The 19,452-nt window shown below is 36.9% G+C and overlaps 1 protein-coding gene across 3 annotated transcripts in view; it reads right to left on the bottom strand.

Moving 5' to 3' along the window:
• The window catches only part of LOC150079816 (ras-specific guanine nucleotide-releasing factor 2-like), a 303,084-nt gene that overhangs the window by 188,408 nt on the left and 95,224 nt on the right, over positions 1–19,452 (bottom strand). For all 3 annotated transcript variants that reach the window (XM_090383592.1, XM_090383594.1, XM_090383593.1), the window contains exons 2-3: positions 10,473–10,579; positions 4,326–4,473 (exon numbers count right to left, since the gene is read on the bottom strand). In XM_090383592.1, coding sequence (XP_090239718.1) covers positions 4,326–4,473; positions 10,473–10,579 — 255 coding nt within the window. The remainder of the gene's footprint in view (positions 1–4,325; positions 4,474–10,472; positions 10,580–19,452) is intronic.

The following is a 19,452-nucleotide window of genomic DNA, read 5'->3' as shown; positions in this document are numbered from 1 at the left end:
CCCGCACCCTGTTCTCCAGGGCCTGGAGCCATTCCAGCACCGACACAATTAGACGTAACGAGATCTCCCGTGTGAAGGCGGACCTAACCAGATGCGGTTATCCATCCCATGTACTAAACAGATGCTTGTTACAGGCACAAGAACTTACTTCCAACCCAAGACCTCCGAAGCAAGTCGGCATATCATCCGCCTACATTCCGTACTATCCAGGAGTGTCAGGACGTATCTCGAAGATCCTGAGAAGTTACAACATCAAATGTGTACAATTACCAGGTAGGAACCTACGTTCACTTGTCTCCAGTGTGAAGACCCCTGTCACACCTGTCTTACGCAGCAATGTAGTGTACCGTATCACCTGTAGGGCCTGTAACAGTTGCTACGTAGGTGAGACATCGAGACGTCTCCAGGATCGCCTCACGGAACACGACAGAGCAATCCGGCTTGCCGAAACTGACCAGTCCGCGCTTGCAGAACATTTTTGGGCTACCAACCACGATCTTGACCCCAAGCGCGACTTTGAGATAGTGGACCACGCGCGACACTTTCGCCACCGCCTATGGCTAGAGTCACTAAACATAATGAACAACCCTAAGGCATTAAATCGCCAGAAAGGCATGCGTATACATCCAATCCTGGAGACAACCGTTTTATTGATGGATGATCACTGGCGCAAGGCAGCACACGTCCGTGCTACAACAATGACGAATGAGTAACGTGCCACACTTTGCTTGTAATGTATTCAAAAATTCTGTCAGTTGACGAAGGGACACGAGTTCCGAAAGCTACTGAAATATTTTATTTTATTTTATTTTATACTGGGTATACTTTAAATAAATATCTATTTGTTAAAATGTTTTTAACGCCGGCCATGACTCTTAAATGTAAAACACGTTAAATATGGTAGCGGCAGGACACATTATGTACCTGATACAGAATAAAATTTTTTTTCTGATTAATAATTCTATGCTCATCTTAACTCTAAGTTATCATATTCAGTCTCAATTATTAAAATTTATAAATAAAATTTAAAAAACGTCCATAATGTGAATGATCAATCGATACGAGGGGTGTCTGAAAAGTTCGTGACCTGAGTATAGAATTCATTTGATGAGTTCATAATATATCGCTTTTCAACATAGTCCCCTTTTGAGTCGATACACTTTTGCCAACGTTGCTGCAATGGGTTGATTCCAGCTGCGAAGAAAGTTTTCTCTTCGGCATCCAGGAATGCATACACTGCATAAAGGCGTCACTTTGCTGCAGTGTATGCATGGTTAAAAAAACCTGGATACCATCCAGGGTTTTTTTTTTTTTTTTTTCCAAATTAGGAAAGTGGCGAGAGTCCGATGGTACCAGAACTGGTGAAAATTGGGGTTGGTCCAAGATTTCAGAGCCGCACTTATGTTGTGCAGCCATGGCAATGACAGACTTCTGAGCATTCAATAATCGAAATTAAAATGGAAGGCAACCCGCCTGATTCGATACTGAATAAAGGTTCGCATTTTTTTGGCCAGTTTATTGGTATGTCTATAAACTAAGCTTTCTTCTTGAATGATTGAGTATTTCCATTAACTTAATTCTTAGATAGGTTCGCGTATGAGTTTTTTGTTTGTTTGTTTTTTTTTTCTTATCAGAAGAGCCCCCGCTATTTCGAAGAACCCCAGAATGAAGGAATCTTTTCTTTGTGTTTTGAAAAAAAAAAAGAGGGCAGTTCTGCAATGTACAGTGACATTCATAAATATCGAAACACGCCTGTAAAAAGACTGAACTGAAACACTGAGAAGTGCCCTCGTGTCACTGTATTTGCATCTCATCAGGAAGGCGGCCACTTCCAACACATTCTGTTACTTTTAAATTAAATTCTGCATTCGTTTTTAATAAAATTTCGTTTTATACCTGGCTGCATTTTAATTGGTTAACTCTGTATAAGGTGGTCCTTCCTTCAGCAAATTTCATACTTTAGCATATATCTCATAAATGTACCAAGGTGTAGACGTAGCTTTATAAAAACACAACATTTTGAAGAAATTAAAAGACACGAAATTTCAAAATCGATTTTACCACAAGTTCATAAAAACGATCCAGTTTTCAAACCGCAAATTTCTAGTTGTAGAATTATGAAGAAAAGGAAAGTATGATAACAGAATACGAGGACCCTAATAATCAAGTGCAGAATTATTCTATTAACATAAATAAAGAAAAATACAAACAAACGGAAGAAATCTTTAAAAAACATAAAAAAATTGAAATTTCATAAACTAAAAAATACGTAAATAGTAAAATCAAAGTTATATTTATATGTAACACTACAGAACACGTAGTCTTATACCTACATCAATGACGAACACTACATTAACAAAAGTAACTTAACACATCTACATATTTCAAAGAACGTCCTCTTATTGGTACAACATTTAACGTATTGGTCACCATTTGACTGAATTACAATCTATATTCTTGTCGACATGCTGTGAACCAATTTTCATAACAGGAAAGAGGTATTTTTGTCCATGCTTGGTTAATCCTGACACTGAAGGTGGGCCTTATCAGCCTGGATGACGCCAATATTCCATTTCATTCCAAAGGTGGTCAATGGAGTTAAGCTCAGAGCTCGACGCAGGCCAATAAAACTCTTGCATGCCTATTTCTTCAAACCAAATCATTACTAATTCTGCAGTATGACATGATGCATTGTCATGCTGAAACAGAAAAGGACCCTCCCCAAATTTCTGCACCAGAGTGAGATGAGCGGAATTGTTTAAAATGTCAGTCTGCGCGGATAGCACAGTAGTTATAATTACAGTTCTCCAGATAATGGATGAAAAAGGTCGCAGTTTGAATACCACCAATGAGGCGAGGAATTTTTATGGTTTTTTTTTAGTCCCTGGATGACTTAGTCGATCTGAGGCATCGATAGTAAGCCCCCCCCCCCAAGAAATTTCAGTTTTTCGTCCAGCAAAACAGGAAAATCTACCACAGAACACACACGATTTATGAGCATAATACACATGAGCTTATACATTTGTTCTTGGGTGGTCCTAATAATTTCTTGACTATTCCTTATTTATAATAATTCCTTATAAAAAGCATCACCGATATACGCACTTACTTCAATCAGAAATATAGGAAGGAGGTCTGGATGTCAGTGAGATTTTTGATACAATGGTGAAGTCCTGCCTGATATGGAAAATAAAATGTACAGATTCCAATAACGTTCCCAGAATAACTTTTTTCATACTCTGACAGTATCATTGGCTGGGATTTTGCAGCTGGAACTGTTTTTTTTTAATTCTTCCACTAAGTATTGTATAAAAGCGTAGTGTTGATAGATTGTGTTTTGTAGCCGTACTAGGAGTTTTGTGGAAGTAGCATCTTTCGATAGCGTTCTGAATATGACCATAGCATTTTGAGAAGCAGAGAATCATTGGGATGCATTTGATGATGCAGAATGCATATGACACGGCCATTTTCAATAATTTGAAGTACGTTTACAGAGCTAATTTTCATACTTTTTTATCGGAGTGGCATGATTAGGGATAAATCAGAAAGAGCATATAGTTGAAAAAATATATAAATTAATTTAAAAATTAAATTAAATACACTGCCTGGCCAAAATACTAAAAACCTCGTCTCATATGCATTGACAATGTGCAGTGGAAATATATTCAAATCATCAGGGGATCACATAATGTGGTCATGTGGCAGCCTTGACGCCTAAAATACTGCCAACATAAGCAACAACCAAAACTCGACATCGACATGGGCAAGCTGTAAGAGACAACCGAATTCCGGATTACCTAAAGCCACAATATCCATAAACTCTCTGGATATTGTGGTTTTCGTTCTATAACATGAAAATTCGATTGTCCATACTGAATCTTTTCAAGGACCAAGATGGTGACTTCGGCCACTTTCCCTAACTCGAGTCTCAATATCTGATGAAAATTTATAGGTTTTCAGAAAGTGGTATACGAGAAATTAGTCCATTACCAAAGAAATTTAAAAAAAATTACAGATGCAGAACAGAGAGAGGCTTAAAATTAACTATACCATTTGGCTACTAAATAAATCTATACCGTGTCGAATAATTCGAGCTGCAACATGGTCAAGTAGAGGTTCTATTAGACTGAGGTTGGGCTAATATTTTGGCTGGTAAGTGTATAATGACGGCTGCAGTCTCATTCAGGTATTTAACGTAGGTTGTTCTCCACTTTAAATATCCGAAAGGAACAAAATTCTATTCTATAAATCTTTAATTTATATCAATTTGATAACTATAATCTCGCGAGATTCTGCGAGGGTAGAAAATATTCCGTCTTACCTACCTCCGCTCTCAGTTTCTTGATTTCCATTGTCAGCTCCTCACACTGCTGTGTATACTGCCATTTGGCTGTTTTCTCGCTTTCGACGATCTGAACCAGATGAAGGTGTTTCTGCTCCAACTCCTCTTTCAGTAAGAGAATCTTACTGAAGCTGAAAGTAAGAGGAAATTCTCTGAAGTAATTGTCACAGCTTCGCAATACTAAAGTCTATAACAAAGGAACAGAAACTATTTGAAAGGACTCGTTACAAAAGGACCAAGTTCAAATTTCGTGTTATTTACCGAACTCGTTATCTTCCGCGAGGTTAAATCATAATGAATATTTCCTTATTCTCGTAAATTGTATTAGCAGAATAATAACTATTTGTTTAATGGTTTTATGGCAATACGGGAGTGTTATTCTGATTGGTTTGGCAATTGATTTTTCCATTACTGCTTGCATCCTTTAGTGAGATTTAAGGGTTCGTGTCTGAAAAATAGGCCGATTAAGGTTAACGGTGACTGCAGACCTCTTCGTTGTAAAGTTTATTAGCCTTGTTTGGAAAGTAGATTGCGCAGTAAATATTACTAGTTAATTTGCTTTTTACCTTCTGATTCACTTCATACTCGGCAGAAGGAAATTGAATGCATAGATAGATAAAACTGGATAGATAAATATTTATCTATTAATTAAAAAATAAACATCAAATATAATCATATGACATTCAGATAGAGAGGAAACGGATAAAATTGGAGAGTACCCAGATTTGGATCATACCATGTCCAGAGCATGAATAATAGTACTACGAGTAATAGTATTCACCATATAGTGCAAGGAAACCACAGGCTTTTGTTGCACTATATGCTTTCCTCCTCACACAGGTAACTATCCAGTTGACCTTTGGATTTATTTAAATTGTCAGCTTCAACTACCTGCAGGGTAACTTGTTCCAGCAATCAACGACTCGCTGGCTAAAAGAAACTTCCTACAATCTAATATAAGACCTGTAATTTAAATTTATGACCCTTAATTCTGGAATTCTTTAGAACAGTGAGCATTCCACCTTCATTCATTTTACTGATCCTTATAAACCTCAATCAGGTCACCTCTGAGGTGCCTGGTTGCCAAGATCTGTAGCCCACATAATTGGAATCTTTCTTCATACGGTCGTCCTTCTGCCGATCTCATCAATCGAGTTGCCTGCCTTTGGACGCTTTCAAGAAGCTCGATGTCGTTTTTCAGATGAGGTCTCCATAACTGCACACAGTACTCCAAATTTGGTCTTACAATTGCTTTATACATAGTGTGCATAGCGTTAGGGTCAGGAGCCACCTGAATTGCCTTATACAGTGGGATTATGAGGAAACCGACTGGCGAAGAAGATAAAAAACAACAGCTCCATACGTGTCCTCTGTTATTTATTTTTACCATTGCTGCACGTGGTGCGCAGCTGCAGTGTCATTATGGTTTTAATAAACCAAGTTGGCAAGCATTACACGATCTCACACAGCCAGTATGGTACATGTTACGTCCTCCTGCATCTGATATCCTGGGTTATGAAATCACATGGTGCCTAGATTCGCATGTCGTCATTGTAGAGTGTTTTGCTGATCACACCCTACTGGTGGATTCGGGAACTAATTTTGCGTTTTTCTTTATCTTTTTAATCGCTTCCTTTCTCATGGTGTGGGCGCTCTTTGATAACTATCCGCCTTCCCCGATTATCTGTTTTCTTCCTTCGGAATCCAGTTTATTCACATTAAACTTTTTTTTAAAATTAACTGGCCGTTTGCAACCAGCTTAGCCATGTTACCTTCAAAATGTACAGAAAAACTTCTTTCCCATTTCTTTTAATACTAAATACGATGTTTTAAGTCCAATAAATATTTTATTTATAATTGCTAATATTTTGAGAGTATTTTGTTTTTTAATGTGTGTTACTATAGTTTTGTACATTGTAAATGGTGTAGCAGTTTTCTGTCATGTATATATGAAAGTAAATAAATTATGCTATAAGATTGTAATTTTCGGGAAATAAGTGTGAAGGGAAGTTGTTTCAGAAGACGGAAGTTGAAGGGAGGTTGTTCCAGAAAACGGAAGTTGCAGGGATACGTGATAAAGAAGAAAAGTTGGTTCTGTGAATTTGAAGTAAGACAATAAATGGATGTTGACTAGTTGCGGAACGTGTTTGGACTGATTTGGGCACTGTTCTTCTGAATTGTAAAAGCCAATTCAGAAGAGCAGTGCCCATTAAAGTATCCATAAGAAAAAGCATGCAGCAGAAACAGAATGTCTATGAGACAGAGAATGGAGACTCTCTAAGAGATGGGTCATTAATTAACCTAATTGCGCTTTCTTTTTAATGGCGTCTAGAAGCCTGAGAGAGGTTGTTGGGGGAGGGACACTGCCCGAGACGTGGAAATAACATTCCACGTTAAAACAGACTTAAAATTTCTACAGAGAGAGTAGAAAAGAAAAGTTGTAAGAAAAGTAACTCCAAGAGTGGGAAAAAAACCCGGCTTTTTAGATGCAGAGGAAGCAATATTTGTGATGTGCTTGTGCCAGGAGAGATTAGAAGTCAGGGTAAGCTCTAACAGAGATATGCGATCTTGTCTAGAAATCTCAGTGTCGTTGAACGTAAGTATAGGAGCAGAAAAGTTCTTTTTGCGAGATATAAGACAGTGTAAGGCATAAATTAACTAAGATATTTTCGCTGCATTGGAAAATTACCTAGAGATCAGCAATTAAGGAATTGGTAGCGTTTGATATTCGACAAGTTGAAGATTTGTCGACAAGCCTTGTGTTGAAGCGACAAGTTCTCAAACAGAAAGGTCGAATTTAATGAAATTTCATCAGCAGCAATACTAGAGATAGAATTTGCTTTTGACTGAAGATTACAGACGGAATTCAGTGAAGTGCACTGGAAATGGTGGGAGATGGTTTACCAAGATCGCTAATACAAGAGTTAGAAGAGAAGTGGGATGCTAGTAAATCTACTTAATCTTTAGCAATTGGCAACGGAACCATCAGATTTTAACAGAGGTGGGAGTGTAGAAGTGCAAAAGTTGCATTCCAATAGTTTTGACAAGAGATCAGAATGCTCGACTACTTTTGAAAAAGAAGAAAGTATCTACTCTTAGCCTGTTCAAAATCTACCTTTGGACTGATTAATAACTACTTCACAATTGTTGAAAAATTAGTGTAAGCAGAAAATGAACCTGGAGATTTGGATGCGAGCTAATTGAGATATGCAGCATTCTTTTTTCTTGAACAGCCATAGCAAACATGTTAGAAAACCACGGTTTTCTGACAGAAAATAAAGTACGAGATTTTAAGGAGGAGTGTGGAATAAAGGATTTTATCCCTAAAACAAAAATTTCACCGATATGATTTGAGCAAACATTGACATCATAAGATTTAAAACAGTAATCCAACCAAGGAGTAGAAGAATAGAAATCTTGAAGATCATCGCATTTTGCACTGTTGTTATGTCACACAACACGAGACTGAGATTGGTCATCAGAGAAAGGCTCCACTAGAGAAGAGACCATCAAAAGTTTTGATCTGAGGTGACTAGAGGGCCATTCACCTCTACCGTGTATTGTGAAGGGTTGTTGGTAGAGCGTTAGATGTGTTGTTAGGATTCTCTGGTATTCTGTTAGGAAATAAACAATCTGTACGAGGTCATTAGTAATTGCAAAAGCCTCAGCATCTAGACTAGCTGGGAGTCCATGAGAATAGAAAATGGAACCCAGCTGGAACCAGTATGTGAACATTAAAATCATCAAGGAAAATTACCTCGCGCTTAGGAGAGTTGAACTGAGAAAGTTATGTTTCAAAGAAAGAAACTAAAAGAGGTCCGGGTGATTAGTGGAGTTGGGAGAATGATAGAGGCAGCAGAAGAATCGGAGAGAATATGTAAAGAGATTTGAAGCCAGAGGATATTCCAAATTACTAAGTCTCTGACAAAGAATATCAGAGGGGACATAAGCACAAGTATAACCTTTGAAGCGAAGGGTAACATACGGCGAATAATTAGGTCAGCTGAGATGAGCAGTGGTTGAGGAAACCGATAATTGGAATTTCGTGAGAAGAAGTAAATGAGAGTTGGCAGATTGGAGATGAAAATGGTTATCATAGAGACTCAGACCACGTATATTTTGAAATGATTGAGGAAGTTTTTTGGAGGTTTAGATCTTTTCGCAGTTAAGGTTGTTTTGTTAGTTTGACAATTCATGATTTATTGAGTAATTACGTAAAAGTAGAGAGGGGGTATATGTTATATGAATTAATGAAATTTCTGGATGTGCCGTACATACGGCAAGAATATACCCAACTCCTTGACATAACGTGGATTCGACAATGACCCCTGCCCGCATACACCCTACTCGGACTCCTTCCAGTAACCATTTGTCAGAGTAGAGGTAGTGAGATTATACACTAGCCGATGCGGATGCCTCCTGTAGATGTATCAATAAGTTCGGCCAGAACAGGAGGTACTATCTAGCGGCCAGCCTGCGAACTCCGTTTTAGAGCTGTACCCTCGAAATGTAAGAAAGACTGGATCTTACCGTGATGCCCATCATAACCTCAAAAGACATCAGTCATACTGCATGGCGGACGAGATGGGGATTCCTCGAGCTTTGCTATGGAGATTAAACATGGGCCCGCCGTTTCGAGCCTCCAATAAGCAAAGTAGTATTATTGCACTGGTTGATGAGTGTCATCTACCATCTAGTATTGCCTGGTGACACAGAAGGGCTGCATCCTTCTGCGTAGTATGGACACCACGCCTCGACCCATGCATACGTTGTTTCACACTTGGATGGTCACCTCCAGTATACCAGCTATAGCATTTCGGGGGTTATGCCCAGAGCTGCTAACAGTTACACTATCGTGAACGTGCAAGCAGAGGATTTGGTTGTCATAGAACGATCGGAAGTCATCAAACTTCGGTCCACTTGACTCACAAGTGTCACCAGAACAGCAATTCCATCAGTGTTTTAGACTCCCAGATAGCAAGCTCTAGCTTGTTATACCTGGGAGAGACGAGTCTCATTGTCTATATACAGATTCCATATTATGAAGGGCTGCAGATGAACCATATTTCAACGACTAAGAAGTATATGACAAAGTTTTTTAAATGTTCGTGTTATACTTTTAAGTTCAATGGCCATAGAATATACAAGGCAGAGATACCAAGATCGCACTGACTAAAGGCAATCACCTCACATGACCAAAATAAACATACTGAGTGATACATTATACCTACAGGAGGGCTTGCTACTCAGCGGAAGTTACTGAGCTATTGTAGGAATACTTCTGTGAACCCTAAATTAAACAAGAAAATAATCATAACATTGAAAATTTAATTTGAATGCAATCCAACTTTACCTTAAGTCAAAAAGCAACTTCAGAGTACTGGCGGAATTATGACCATGCAATATACACTTTCCTTAAGTTAGCCATCGTACATCTTGAGCAGTACTGTAGTTATGTAACGTAAAGTCATGTTGCTAAATATTTTTATATGGTAGTACAATTGGGTTACTTTTGGCTTGTAACTTCCTTGCATTACCGAAGAGTTATGCCGGGCAACGTGTTTTACAGGGGCAACAAATTTCTTGAATTGTCGAAAGCGTGCCAAAAACTAATAAATTCGTTATGAGTTACATACGCATGATTAGTATCAAATATAATCTCAAAATTATATCCTTTATTACATAAATAAAGATTAAGGCATCCGTCTATTTATTACTTACCATTAATAAAGTGAATGAATACATAAATATAACGCACTCATATATATCATAAGCAATTACTCCTGAGTGCTGGAATATTTATAATCCATCTAGCAGGTATTAAAGTGACGACAACATAAAATAAGTGGAAGAAATTATAGGTACGAAGGAAGCTAGTTGCCATATTACATTAATGAAATATTGCATACAGTTAATGGGTACGCACGGCCTGGAAGAAAGGAAGGGGTTGTCAAAAGTTAATGGCTATTATTGCAACTCATATGAGAAATCTTTCACCTAAAAATAAATTTGGAAAGGAAATCTATGTTATTACATTCAAATTTCGTCTTCTTCTTTGAAGCAACGTAGAAATAATGCTTAAATGTAAAACACTTAACATATAGAAAAGAAACAAAAATAGATATCTTACCTTGCGCTATCTATTGCATGAATCCATGTATTGCAATCCATTTCCGTCTCCGCTTTCAACTCGTACTGTCTCGAACCTTCCTTCCGATAGGTAACAGCAAAGCAATACTGAAAATGAAAATTTAAAGTTCGTGGAACTTCTTTTCTACAAATATTCTTGAAGAATTAAAACACCTTCAATAACATGTGAGTAGTTAAGTATGTTAATTTATGTGTCCATGTGGATAGGGGATTCTGTGCACTTGATCAATGATTCTTCTTCAAAAGTAAGAGGGAAATGGGCTAATCTAATCGGCGTTTTCATCTATTATTCTCTTATGAATGGTAAAAAACTATTACGTTGTTGGGATTTAGGAGCATCAGCAATTAAGGCCATGTTGCTTCATTGTATTGACTGTAAATTGCGTGTGTTCTGAGGATGATTTTCTGTTTGCTCGACGAAAAACCAGTTTCCGGATCAGCTACATTGTGAAAAAGACCCATAAAAGATACTCTCGTCATCGACGGGATTCGAACTCAGATCTTCTTCCACCTGATGTGCTACACACAAGGGCCTTATTATGTTAATAAATTGATAGATACTATAGCAATTTATTATCGAAATGATACAATTTTAAAGGAATTGAACCACCTCAATTTCAACACTTAAACTGTTTATGGTACTTTTCGGGAGCTCGCTGTTTTTCGTCTTTAGGACTATGGGGGCAGAGAATAAACGATCTTTAATAAAAGTTACTTTAATAAAAGTTGCTTGATGAGTGCGCCTACTAGTTTTCAATTTTATAATGCTATTTGATTATTTACAATACAAATAATGCTAATAAGTGAAAATAATTTATGAAAAATCCCTAGAGATACTCTCAAAATTAGTTGGAACGGTTTATCCGTTAAGGTGATCCCGGCGTGGAGTCCCTTGGTTCTGTTGGGAAGACTGGGGTGGAATGAGTGGGTTGCCTGTATAATAATAATCTGTTTATACTCCGGGACGACAAACGGTCAGAGGAGTTCACAAGATGGACAGAATACAAGAAATAGCACCGTATTCAGCAGTCACGGGCTTGAACCCCGGTCACTCAAGGCACGTGTACTTATGCACCCGCGCGCCTGTATAGTATATACAGTATATAGTTTGGGTTTACTTAGTGTAGCTCATGAGATGCTGTTGTTGCTTGGCAAATCTGGCGAATTTTGGGTACAGGGATATACTATGGAGGGAAACTAGGATGATTCCAAAGTTAAGGGCGAAGGAGCACCGATTTTGAGAGTATATTCCAGGATAGTTCTAAACTTTTCAATCTGTTATGGATTATTAGATCGACATAAATAAATATATCTGATGAAAAATCAATAGGTAAAAACTGTAACCATTATCAATCCACTGCAAGATGTAAGATTCCTCCAAATCATATGGTCCTTTTGAGGAAAAAGGACCATATAATTTGCCACGCTGGTCCAGTGCTGGTTAGGAGATCGACCATATTTAGCAGTCAGGAGCTTGAATCCCGTTCTGCTCAACTCAAAGAGCATGTGCTATCTACTCATGCTCCTGACAACTCGGCTAAGAAGAAATCCCTAGAGTTACTCTCAAAATTAGCTGGAAGCCTTACCTGTTAACGAGAAAGTGAGTTCCCGAAACGTAGCCAAAACTAGTTTGTTTGGAATTGGGGTGATTCAATTCTTTTAAAATTGTATCATTTCGATAATAAATTACTTAATCTACCGCGTATTATAATAATGTAGTATCTATCAGTTCATTAACCTCTCGTGGGTAGCACATCGGGTGGAAAAGACCTGAGTTTGAGTCCCGTCCATGATGTAAGGAATTTTTATAGGCCTGAACAGAAAAAAAATTAAATTTGACTCTATTTTAAAAGTCCTATGAAATCATTCTGAATTTAATTAAAATCGAACAAGAAATTGAAAGAGATTTAATTTTTATATGCATCTTGAGTTAGAGTTATCGCAGGGCATTATTAGAGAGGAAAAATCGAGTGGACACCATATTTTCTCAATGTTTTGTTGGTCCTGGAGAAGGCTTTTGGACTAATTCAATTCCACAGCTTTCTCCAGTTTTTATTTGCACAAATACTACTACAAATTTGAAACAACAGCGTCAATTGTGTTCATGATTTCCCGGACTTATTAGGAAACTTTTTTACTAAAATTCATGCCGATAGGTTAATGCACTTCTCTCGTGAGGTGCGTGTAGCGAAGAAAAACAATTACTTTTTATATATTATCAATTAATAATGCACTAGTCAAATTTTAATTAGCTGTTTACTTTTCAGTTCTGCTAATCACAGAAAACAGAAAAATTCGATTAATTTAAGAGAAAATCGAATTAAATTACCCTGTTTAATAGTTTATTACACAGAAAAATACATAAACAGAACTTTGCCAAATTATAAAAATATAAAAAATATTATAAAAAGAAAAAACATATCCACTTAGAACGATATTCAAATATAGAATACAGTTATAATAAATCAAAATACAATCTTAAAAAATAAATTTAGAAAAAAATGCTTTAAAATTAAATTAAACTTTTCCTTTTGAATAGTTCATGTACCACGAGAGAATATAATTACAACGTATTACAATAATATTTTTTAAAATGAAAATAAAAAAGTTATTTCTTTTGAACCAAACAGTGATATATAATATTTCCAATTTTAAAATGTCCATTTATAATATTTTCTAACTTCCAACAGAGCAGTTTTTCATCAAGATGGCAGAAGGATACAATCGTAATAACTGTCATATGCACACATAGAATAAGTTATGACATCTGTTCTGAAACGGAGGTTCTTTTATGGAAGTTGTAGGATTAAAGTTATAAAACAAACACGATACAGCCAAATGCATCGATTGAAAAGAAAAAAACAGAAACAAAAACAAATGAAATCATATCAAAGAGATAAGAATGCCCATTCTCCCGAAAGAAAATGTTTCTATTTCCCAGTATACATATTGATTGACGATTGCCCTAAAACAGATTACGCACTTCTGACAATAGTTGCATGTTAGAACGTTTCTTTTCTTTTGAGTATTGAAGCAATCGATGTCAGTTTACTGAAATTGGAAAGTGTAGCTGAAGATACAAGAAAAATCCAGAGTTCACAATTTAAAAAAACTATCATTTTAACATTCTGTAAGCATCCATTTAAAACACTTTAATATGATTATTTTCAATCCATAATTTTCATTTTAATCTTAGTAATTCAACAACTCAGGCTTCTTAAAATTCAAAAAAAAGGAAATTGTGATGTACCAAAACTTTGACCTTCTCGATTATCTTTATTCATTAGAATAAGAATAAGAATGGCGTTTTTTTTTCTGGTTACTGAGAACGACTATGGTAATGGGGAATAAATTTCATATTTGATTCAGGAGAACTCTAAGTTCTTTCACTTTGGCAATGATCATATCTGGACCATTCTTGTGCTAGAAAAATAAACGATCTTTAATAAAAGTTACTGGACTTCGTTGGATTTCTGAATGATTCTTCTGTGGATCACTTAGATTAACTATGAAACGGTATTGACTTTATCCGTAAGAAAGTGTGGCGTTTGATAGCGAGGGGTCGTCCCAAACAACGGTATGAGTTCCCATCCAAAGTCTAAGTTCTTGCAGATTCTGAAAGCTACTCTCTTCCCTTCTTGCACATTCCCGTACACCAACGACTACACTGGCTACGAATTGCTATAATCAACGGATTTTCTTATCTCAAGAACGCATGAAGAGGTTCAGAAATCTCGCTTACGTGACGAGTAGAGGGATCGATATAATCATTACCTTGGTTACACGTAAATGCATACAAATGGCTGTCACAGCCAATTTACTCCATTGATCGTAGGGCCTGCTCAAATCACAAGGCCCGTACCTATTAAACAAGTTTTCTTGCATTTTCGTATGATATGTAGTACGCGCATTTCTATTCATTCCTCAGCTCTCTCTCTCCTCATGATTTCCATTTCCTTATCTGTTCCAACTATCGAATCTCCGCATCTGGTAACAGGGTTCAAAAATAGTTCTTCCTTATTTGGTTTACTTTGAATATTTCTCAGACTTCTACATCGATTTTTAACTTCCCGTTTGTGAATTCGTTTCTTTTCGCATCTTGTGATTTGATTCGTGCCTAATTTCCATGTACACACATTCTTCGTATTCAAATCCTTCATTAAATAACACTGAGTATGTGTTTAATAGAGTCTGTGTCTCCTTCATTCTACATTTGTTAACAGCTTTCGACTTCGTACTGTACTTTAAGCAACCTCAGAAAAACAACGAATGATTGTAGAGAGAAAATATAAGGAACAGAAGTAAGAATAGTTTTAGAAAATGTATATAAAACTCCGCAATTTTATGAATGATGAATATTCAGGCTTTTAATTGTAACTACAGTATTCATATATTATAAGCATACTATTCTATTAAAAATTAGTAAGTTTAGATACTCTAATAAACCTATAAAACTGGTTCACAAATTTCTTGCGATAAGTTCAAATTGGATCAAAATCCAGAGATGATGCACATTATTCTTGAAAGCATCCTTGTTTTCCATGTTTTTGTGACATCTTTGTAGAGGCATAAATAAATTATCTTTAAGCGGCTTACTTTACCATCGCGAGCATTTATTTAGAAAAGATAACGGGATTTTCCTAAAAAGACTTTATTTAATATTCGATTTAATACTAAATTAATAATAATTTAATCGCAATACATGTAGTGAGCCCAGTTTCTATAAACTGACTCGCAAACTCCTAACAAAATATGAATTGATACCACGGTTTTGTATTAAAAAGGTTCACATAACTGAGAGGAAAAAGGTAAATATGATACCAGAATTCTTAAAAATCCTGAAACAGCTTTATCATGATCATCTATGTACGGGGGATATGAAGAAATAAGAATAATTTTAGTCTCCTCCAGTTAGCGAGAATTTTTATGAGTTTTATTGACACCGTTGCGAAGCTAGTCAGTCTAGAGGTGAATTTCATGGTTTTTAGTCCCTTAAAGGTAACAAGCAATGATAGCAGAAGGTGAACATTACTGTTATACCATAATCTGTTCAGAAACCAGATGTGAACAACATCTAGTTCACATCTCTGGAATAACCCGAAAGAGCGACCAATTTACACCAAATCATCTGGTGATTGCTAAATCTTGGATTGTTTCCAGTATGGGCGATTCCTAATGAAAATTTACGCAGAAGTTTTAGTAGAGAATGTCCCTCCCTACCACCCTACTGTACTCAATATATGAAGATGCGATCAAAGAAATGTTGACGATGCTGAGATAATTTTGGCATGCCAATATATTTTCACCTAAATAGAACATTAGTTTTGTAAACTATATTTATATTAATATCTGTGTACAAGTTTTAGCCAAAAAAAAAAAAGAAATTACTGTACATGTTCCACGCAATTCTGTATTAATTCTGTAAATCTGTTATAATCTGTACTCCCACCTCTGTTAAAACCTGATGGTTCTATTGCCACGTTGCACCTTACCTTCCTTCTAACTCTTGCATTGGCGATCTTGGTAAACCACCTCTTACCAATCCCAACAGATTCCACTCAATGCCTCCTGTGGTCTTCCGTCCAAAGGATGTGAAAAGAATTTTGGACTCCAGGTCCTGATGGTATTTCTTCATTTGTTTTGAAACCTGTGCTCCTGGGCTTAGTTCTCTTCTGTGTCGCCTTTTACACTTTCTTATTTCACTGGTGTTTTTCCTTCTGCTTGGAAATTTGCTCATATCCATCCAGTTTCTAAAAAGTGTGACAAATCCCACCCATTCAGTTATCGTCCCATTGTACTTCTACTCTTTCTGAAATAATGGAAAGATCTATTAATAGCAAATTCTAAAACTATCTAGAAACCTTTCATCTGATCAATGATTGTATGGATTCCGTCAGTGTCGATCCAGTGGTGATATACTTATGTTACCCATCTATGGATAAATTCAACGGAAAGGTTTGGTGAAACTCGAGCAGTTACTCTTGACATTTCAAAAGCTTTCAGTCGTGTTTGGAATAAAGATTTTCTAAATAAATCTTATGAATTTTCGACTCTTTTCTGTGATTGCATATCCATTTCTTTCTGGTGAGGGCGGAGACGCTGTCCCCCCCTCGAGGTTAAAGGTTGTGCTGCCTAATTGTTTTTTGTTATTAGTCAAGTAGACTATTGTAATTGTTGTTTTGATATTTTGACTTACAAAGAATTGTAAATACGTATACAATAATTATGATAAAAGAGGCATATGAGCGAGGGTCCCGGAGGCCTTTTGGAAAGCCTGACAAATGGCCGCTCACTGCAGATAATGATAGACGGCTCTCTGTCTTCTAACTTCTCCACTTATGTTGATGTTGCCCAAGTTTCAGTTCTTTCCTCCCACTCTTTTCTTTTTGTATATTAATGACCTTCTTCCATCGACTGGAAATCTTATCCATAGTTTTGCTGAAGACAGCACATTGCCTTCCATTTTCCAGTTTGAGAAACCTTACTCTGTGCAAACAACTTCAATTCCTCGAATATCCACTACCAATTCCTTAAATGCTGATCTCCAATAGTGTGAATATAACTTAGTTAATTTCAATCCTTCTAAAACTCAGTCCTGTTTTATATCTCGCAAAAAGGATCCGTCTGTTCCTATGCTTATCTTCGCCGACACTTAGAGTTTTAGACAAATCACATATATTTATTAGGGATTACCCTGACTTCTAATCTCTCTTGACATAAGAACATCACAAATACTGCTTCCTCTGCATCTAAAAAACTGAGACTGATTCTCAACACCTATTCACTCTGCAGATATTTAAAACCACCCTACCATGGAATATGGTTCTCTCATCTGTCGGTGCTGCCATAGCCTCACTCCACAGATTCCATTCAAAAGAGAGCAGTTAGGTTAATTAATGACTCATCTCTTACAATGTCTCTCCACTCTGTCTGATAGACGTTCTGCTTCTGGTGCATGCCCTTTCTACAGATACTTCAATGGGCACTGTTCTTCTGAAGTGGCTTCTATAATTCTCCCTCTCTCTTTTCCAAAACAATTCCGAACACATGCTCCAACTAGTCAGCATTCTTTTACAAACTTAAAATTCACAGAACAACTTATCTTCTTCCTCATTTATCCCTTCATCTTACCATTCGTTTTTTGGAACAACCTCCCTTCACACGTACTTCCTTGAAATTACAATCTACAGTAATTCACGTCTAATGTCAACAAGTACTTCCTTTTATCTTCTCAACCTTCAACCCACGCACAGTTCTAAGTACTTCAAGTTCCACCACCTTTCGTATTTCGGGTTTTCATAAAAAAAAATTTACAATACATAAAATATTCATAAATCACCCATATGTCAAGGAGTATCCTACAATTACTAGACAGCTGTTCGTGACAGTATTTGGCGGTTAATTTCTCGTGTTTGCGAAATTTTTTTACCCTTTCGTTACTTTCCATTCTGCTTCCCAATCGAACATCCTTTGATGTTTTACTGGAGAGCCGTCAACGACTAAAATACGATTCTTTTGGAACTCACAAGCGTTGTTGTTCCCTGAATAAGTCGTACTTCGTGGATTTCTTGTCTTTATTTTAGTTCTTTTATTGTGGAAGTGGCACGCTTTCTTCAGTGAGCGTCAGAGTGCATCTCCTTGTGTATGGAGCTGCCCAAGCGTTCGCGCTGCAGAAGTTGAGTGTCATTTTTCTTCTTTTTTTTTTATTTTTGTGACTATTTCAATTTTTAATTTGAGAACTACTGTTGGAATGGAATTTTTTTGGTGCAATAATTCTCTCTGGTATAAGTATGTTAGAAATATTCATATAAATGAATCTGCTTTGTAAAAGAACCAAATAAGTCAGTCAGTCAGATTAGGCGTATCCCCGAGAATGGGAATCAGATCTGTTCTGCTCTAATGCTGTGTTTAGGGCAGATTACCAACTTACACCATCTTGCGCATAACTGAGATCTAATGAGGTATGGTGTATTATATGAGAGTAAATATTTATAAGACGAGCAGCTTAATTGTAGGGACCATCAACTTACTCGTCTTACTACTACTAAGGGCCAATCCCGAGCTCTACCCCCGTTCAGCACGACTACATCTCTCGGACAGGCTTCTCGCTCAGCAGATGCTCAAGCCGACTCCGACATAAAAAAATTCGCCGTTGACCGGAGATGCCGGAAAAATTATGAAAAGCAGGACTAATCAGCAATGGCTCATCTGTACCTTCCATCTGCTTCTGTCTGATTAAGCTGGTGCTCTTATCTCGATGATAAGCCAGCTTAATCAGACCTAACTCTTGGGAGGAGTTCTCTCCTTTGTATTGTAATATGTTTTCATTTGTATAGTTACCTTTTTTGGTTTCATTTTGTAAATAATTGTTAGAGTATCCCGGAAGTATCGGGAGGCTGTAAACCCCTGGCCTTATGGCTGTGAAGGGCAATAAAGATTATCTGTCTCTCTCTCTCGCTCTACTGTTTCGCATCCCGTGGGATTTATCAACTTTGTTTTGATATCCTTCAAAAATGAATGATGAATGCGGTAGAACTGCGCTTTGCCAAGTATAACCCTTACTGTTGCATTAAGCTGTAATACAATTATTGTTTTTATTTCTGATAGTTTTTCGGATTGTCCTTCTCCTTCGAACACAAGAAAGGGAATTAGCATAATCAGGATAAGCTGTTCTCTCGGGAACTCGGATCTTTCGTCCAGCAGACAGGCAAATCGACCAAGGAACACACTCAATACAGATATATTATATACGGCGCAATATGATCTAGGGTGCTGATGCGCCTTAAACCCTATAACGACAACGATAAACGTATTTTGGTTGACAGTTTCGTATAGAGATTTATGAAAAAGAAATATTAAAAAATATATATACACTGCCATACCATTAATATCCGGACAAAATGAGAAGTGGGGAAGCTAATAGAGTAAGAAATAGGCTAAAAAAGTCAAAGTGTGGGAAG

Source organism: Mastigoproctus giganteus, chromosome 10 (genome assembly GCF_048544385.1).
Source record: "Mastigoproctus giganteus isolate SK-2022 chromosome 10, ASM4854438v1, whole genome shotgun sequence".
Lineage (NCBI taxonomy): Eukaryota > Metazoa > Arthropoda > Arachnida > Uropygi > Thelyphonidae > Mastigoproctus > Mastigoproctus giganteus.
This window is presented reverse-complemented; position numbering and strand designations above follow the sequence as displayed.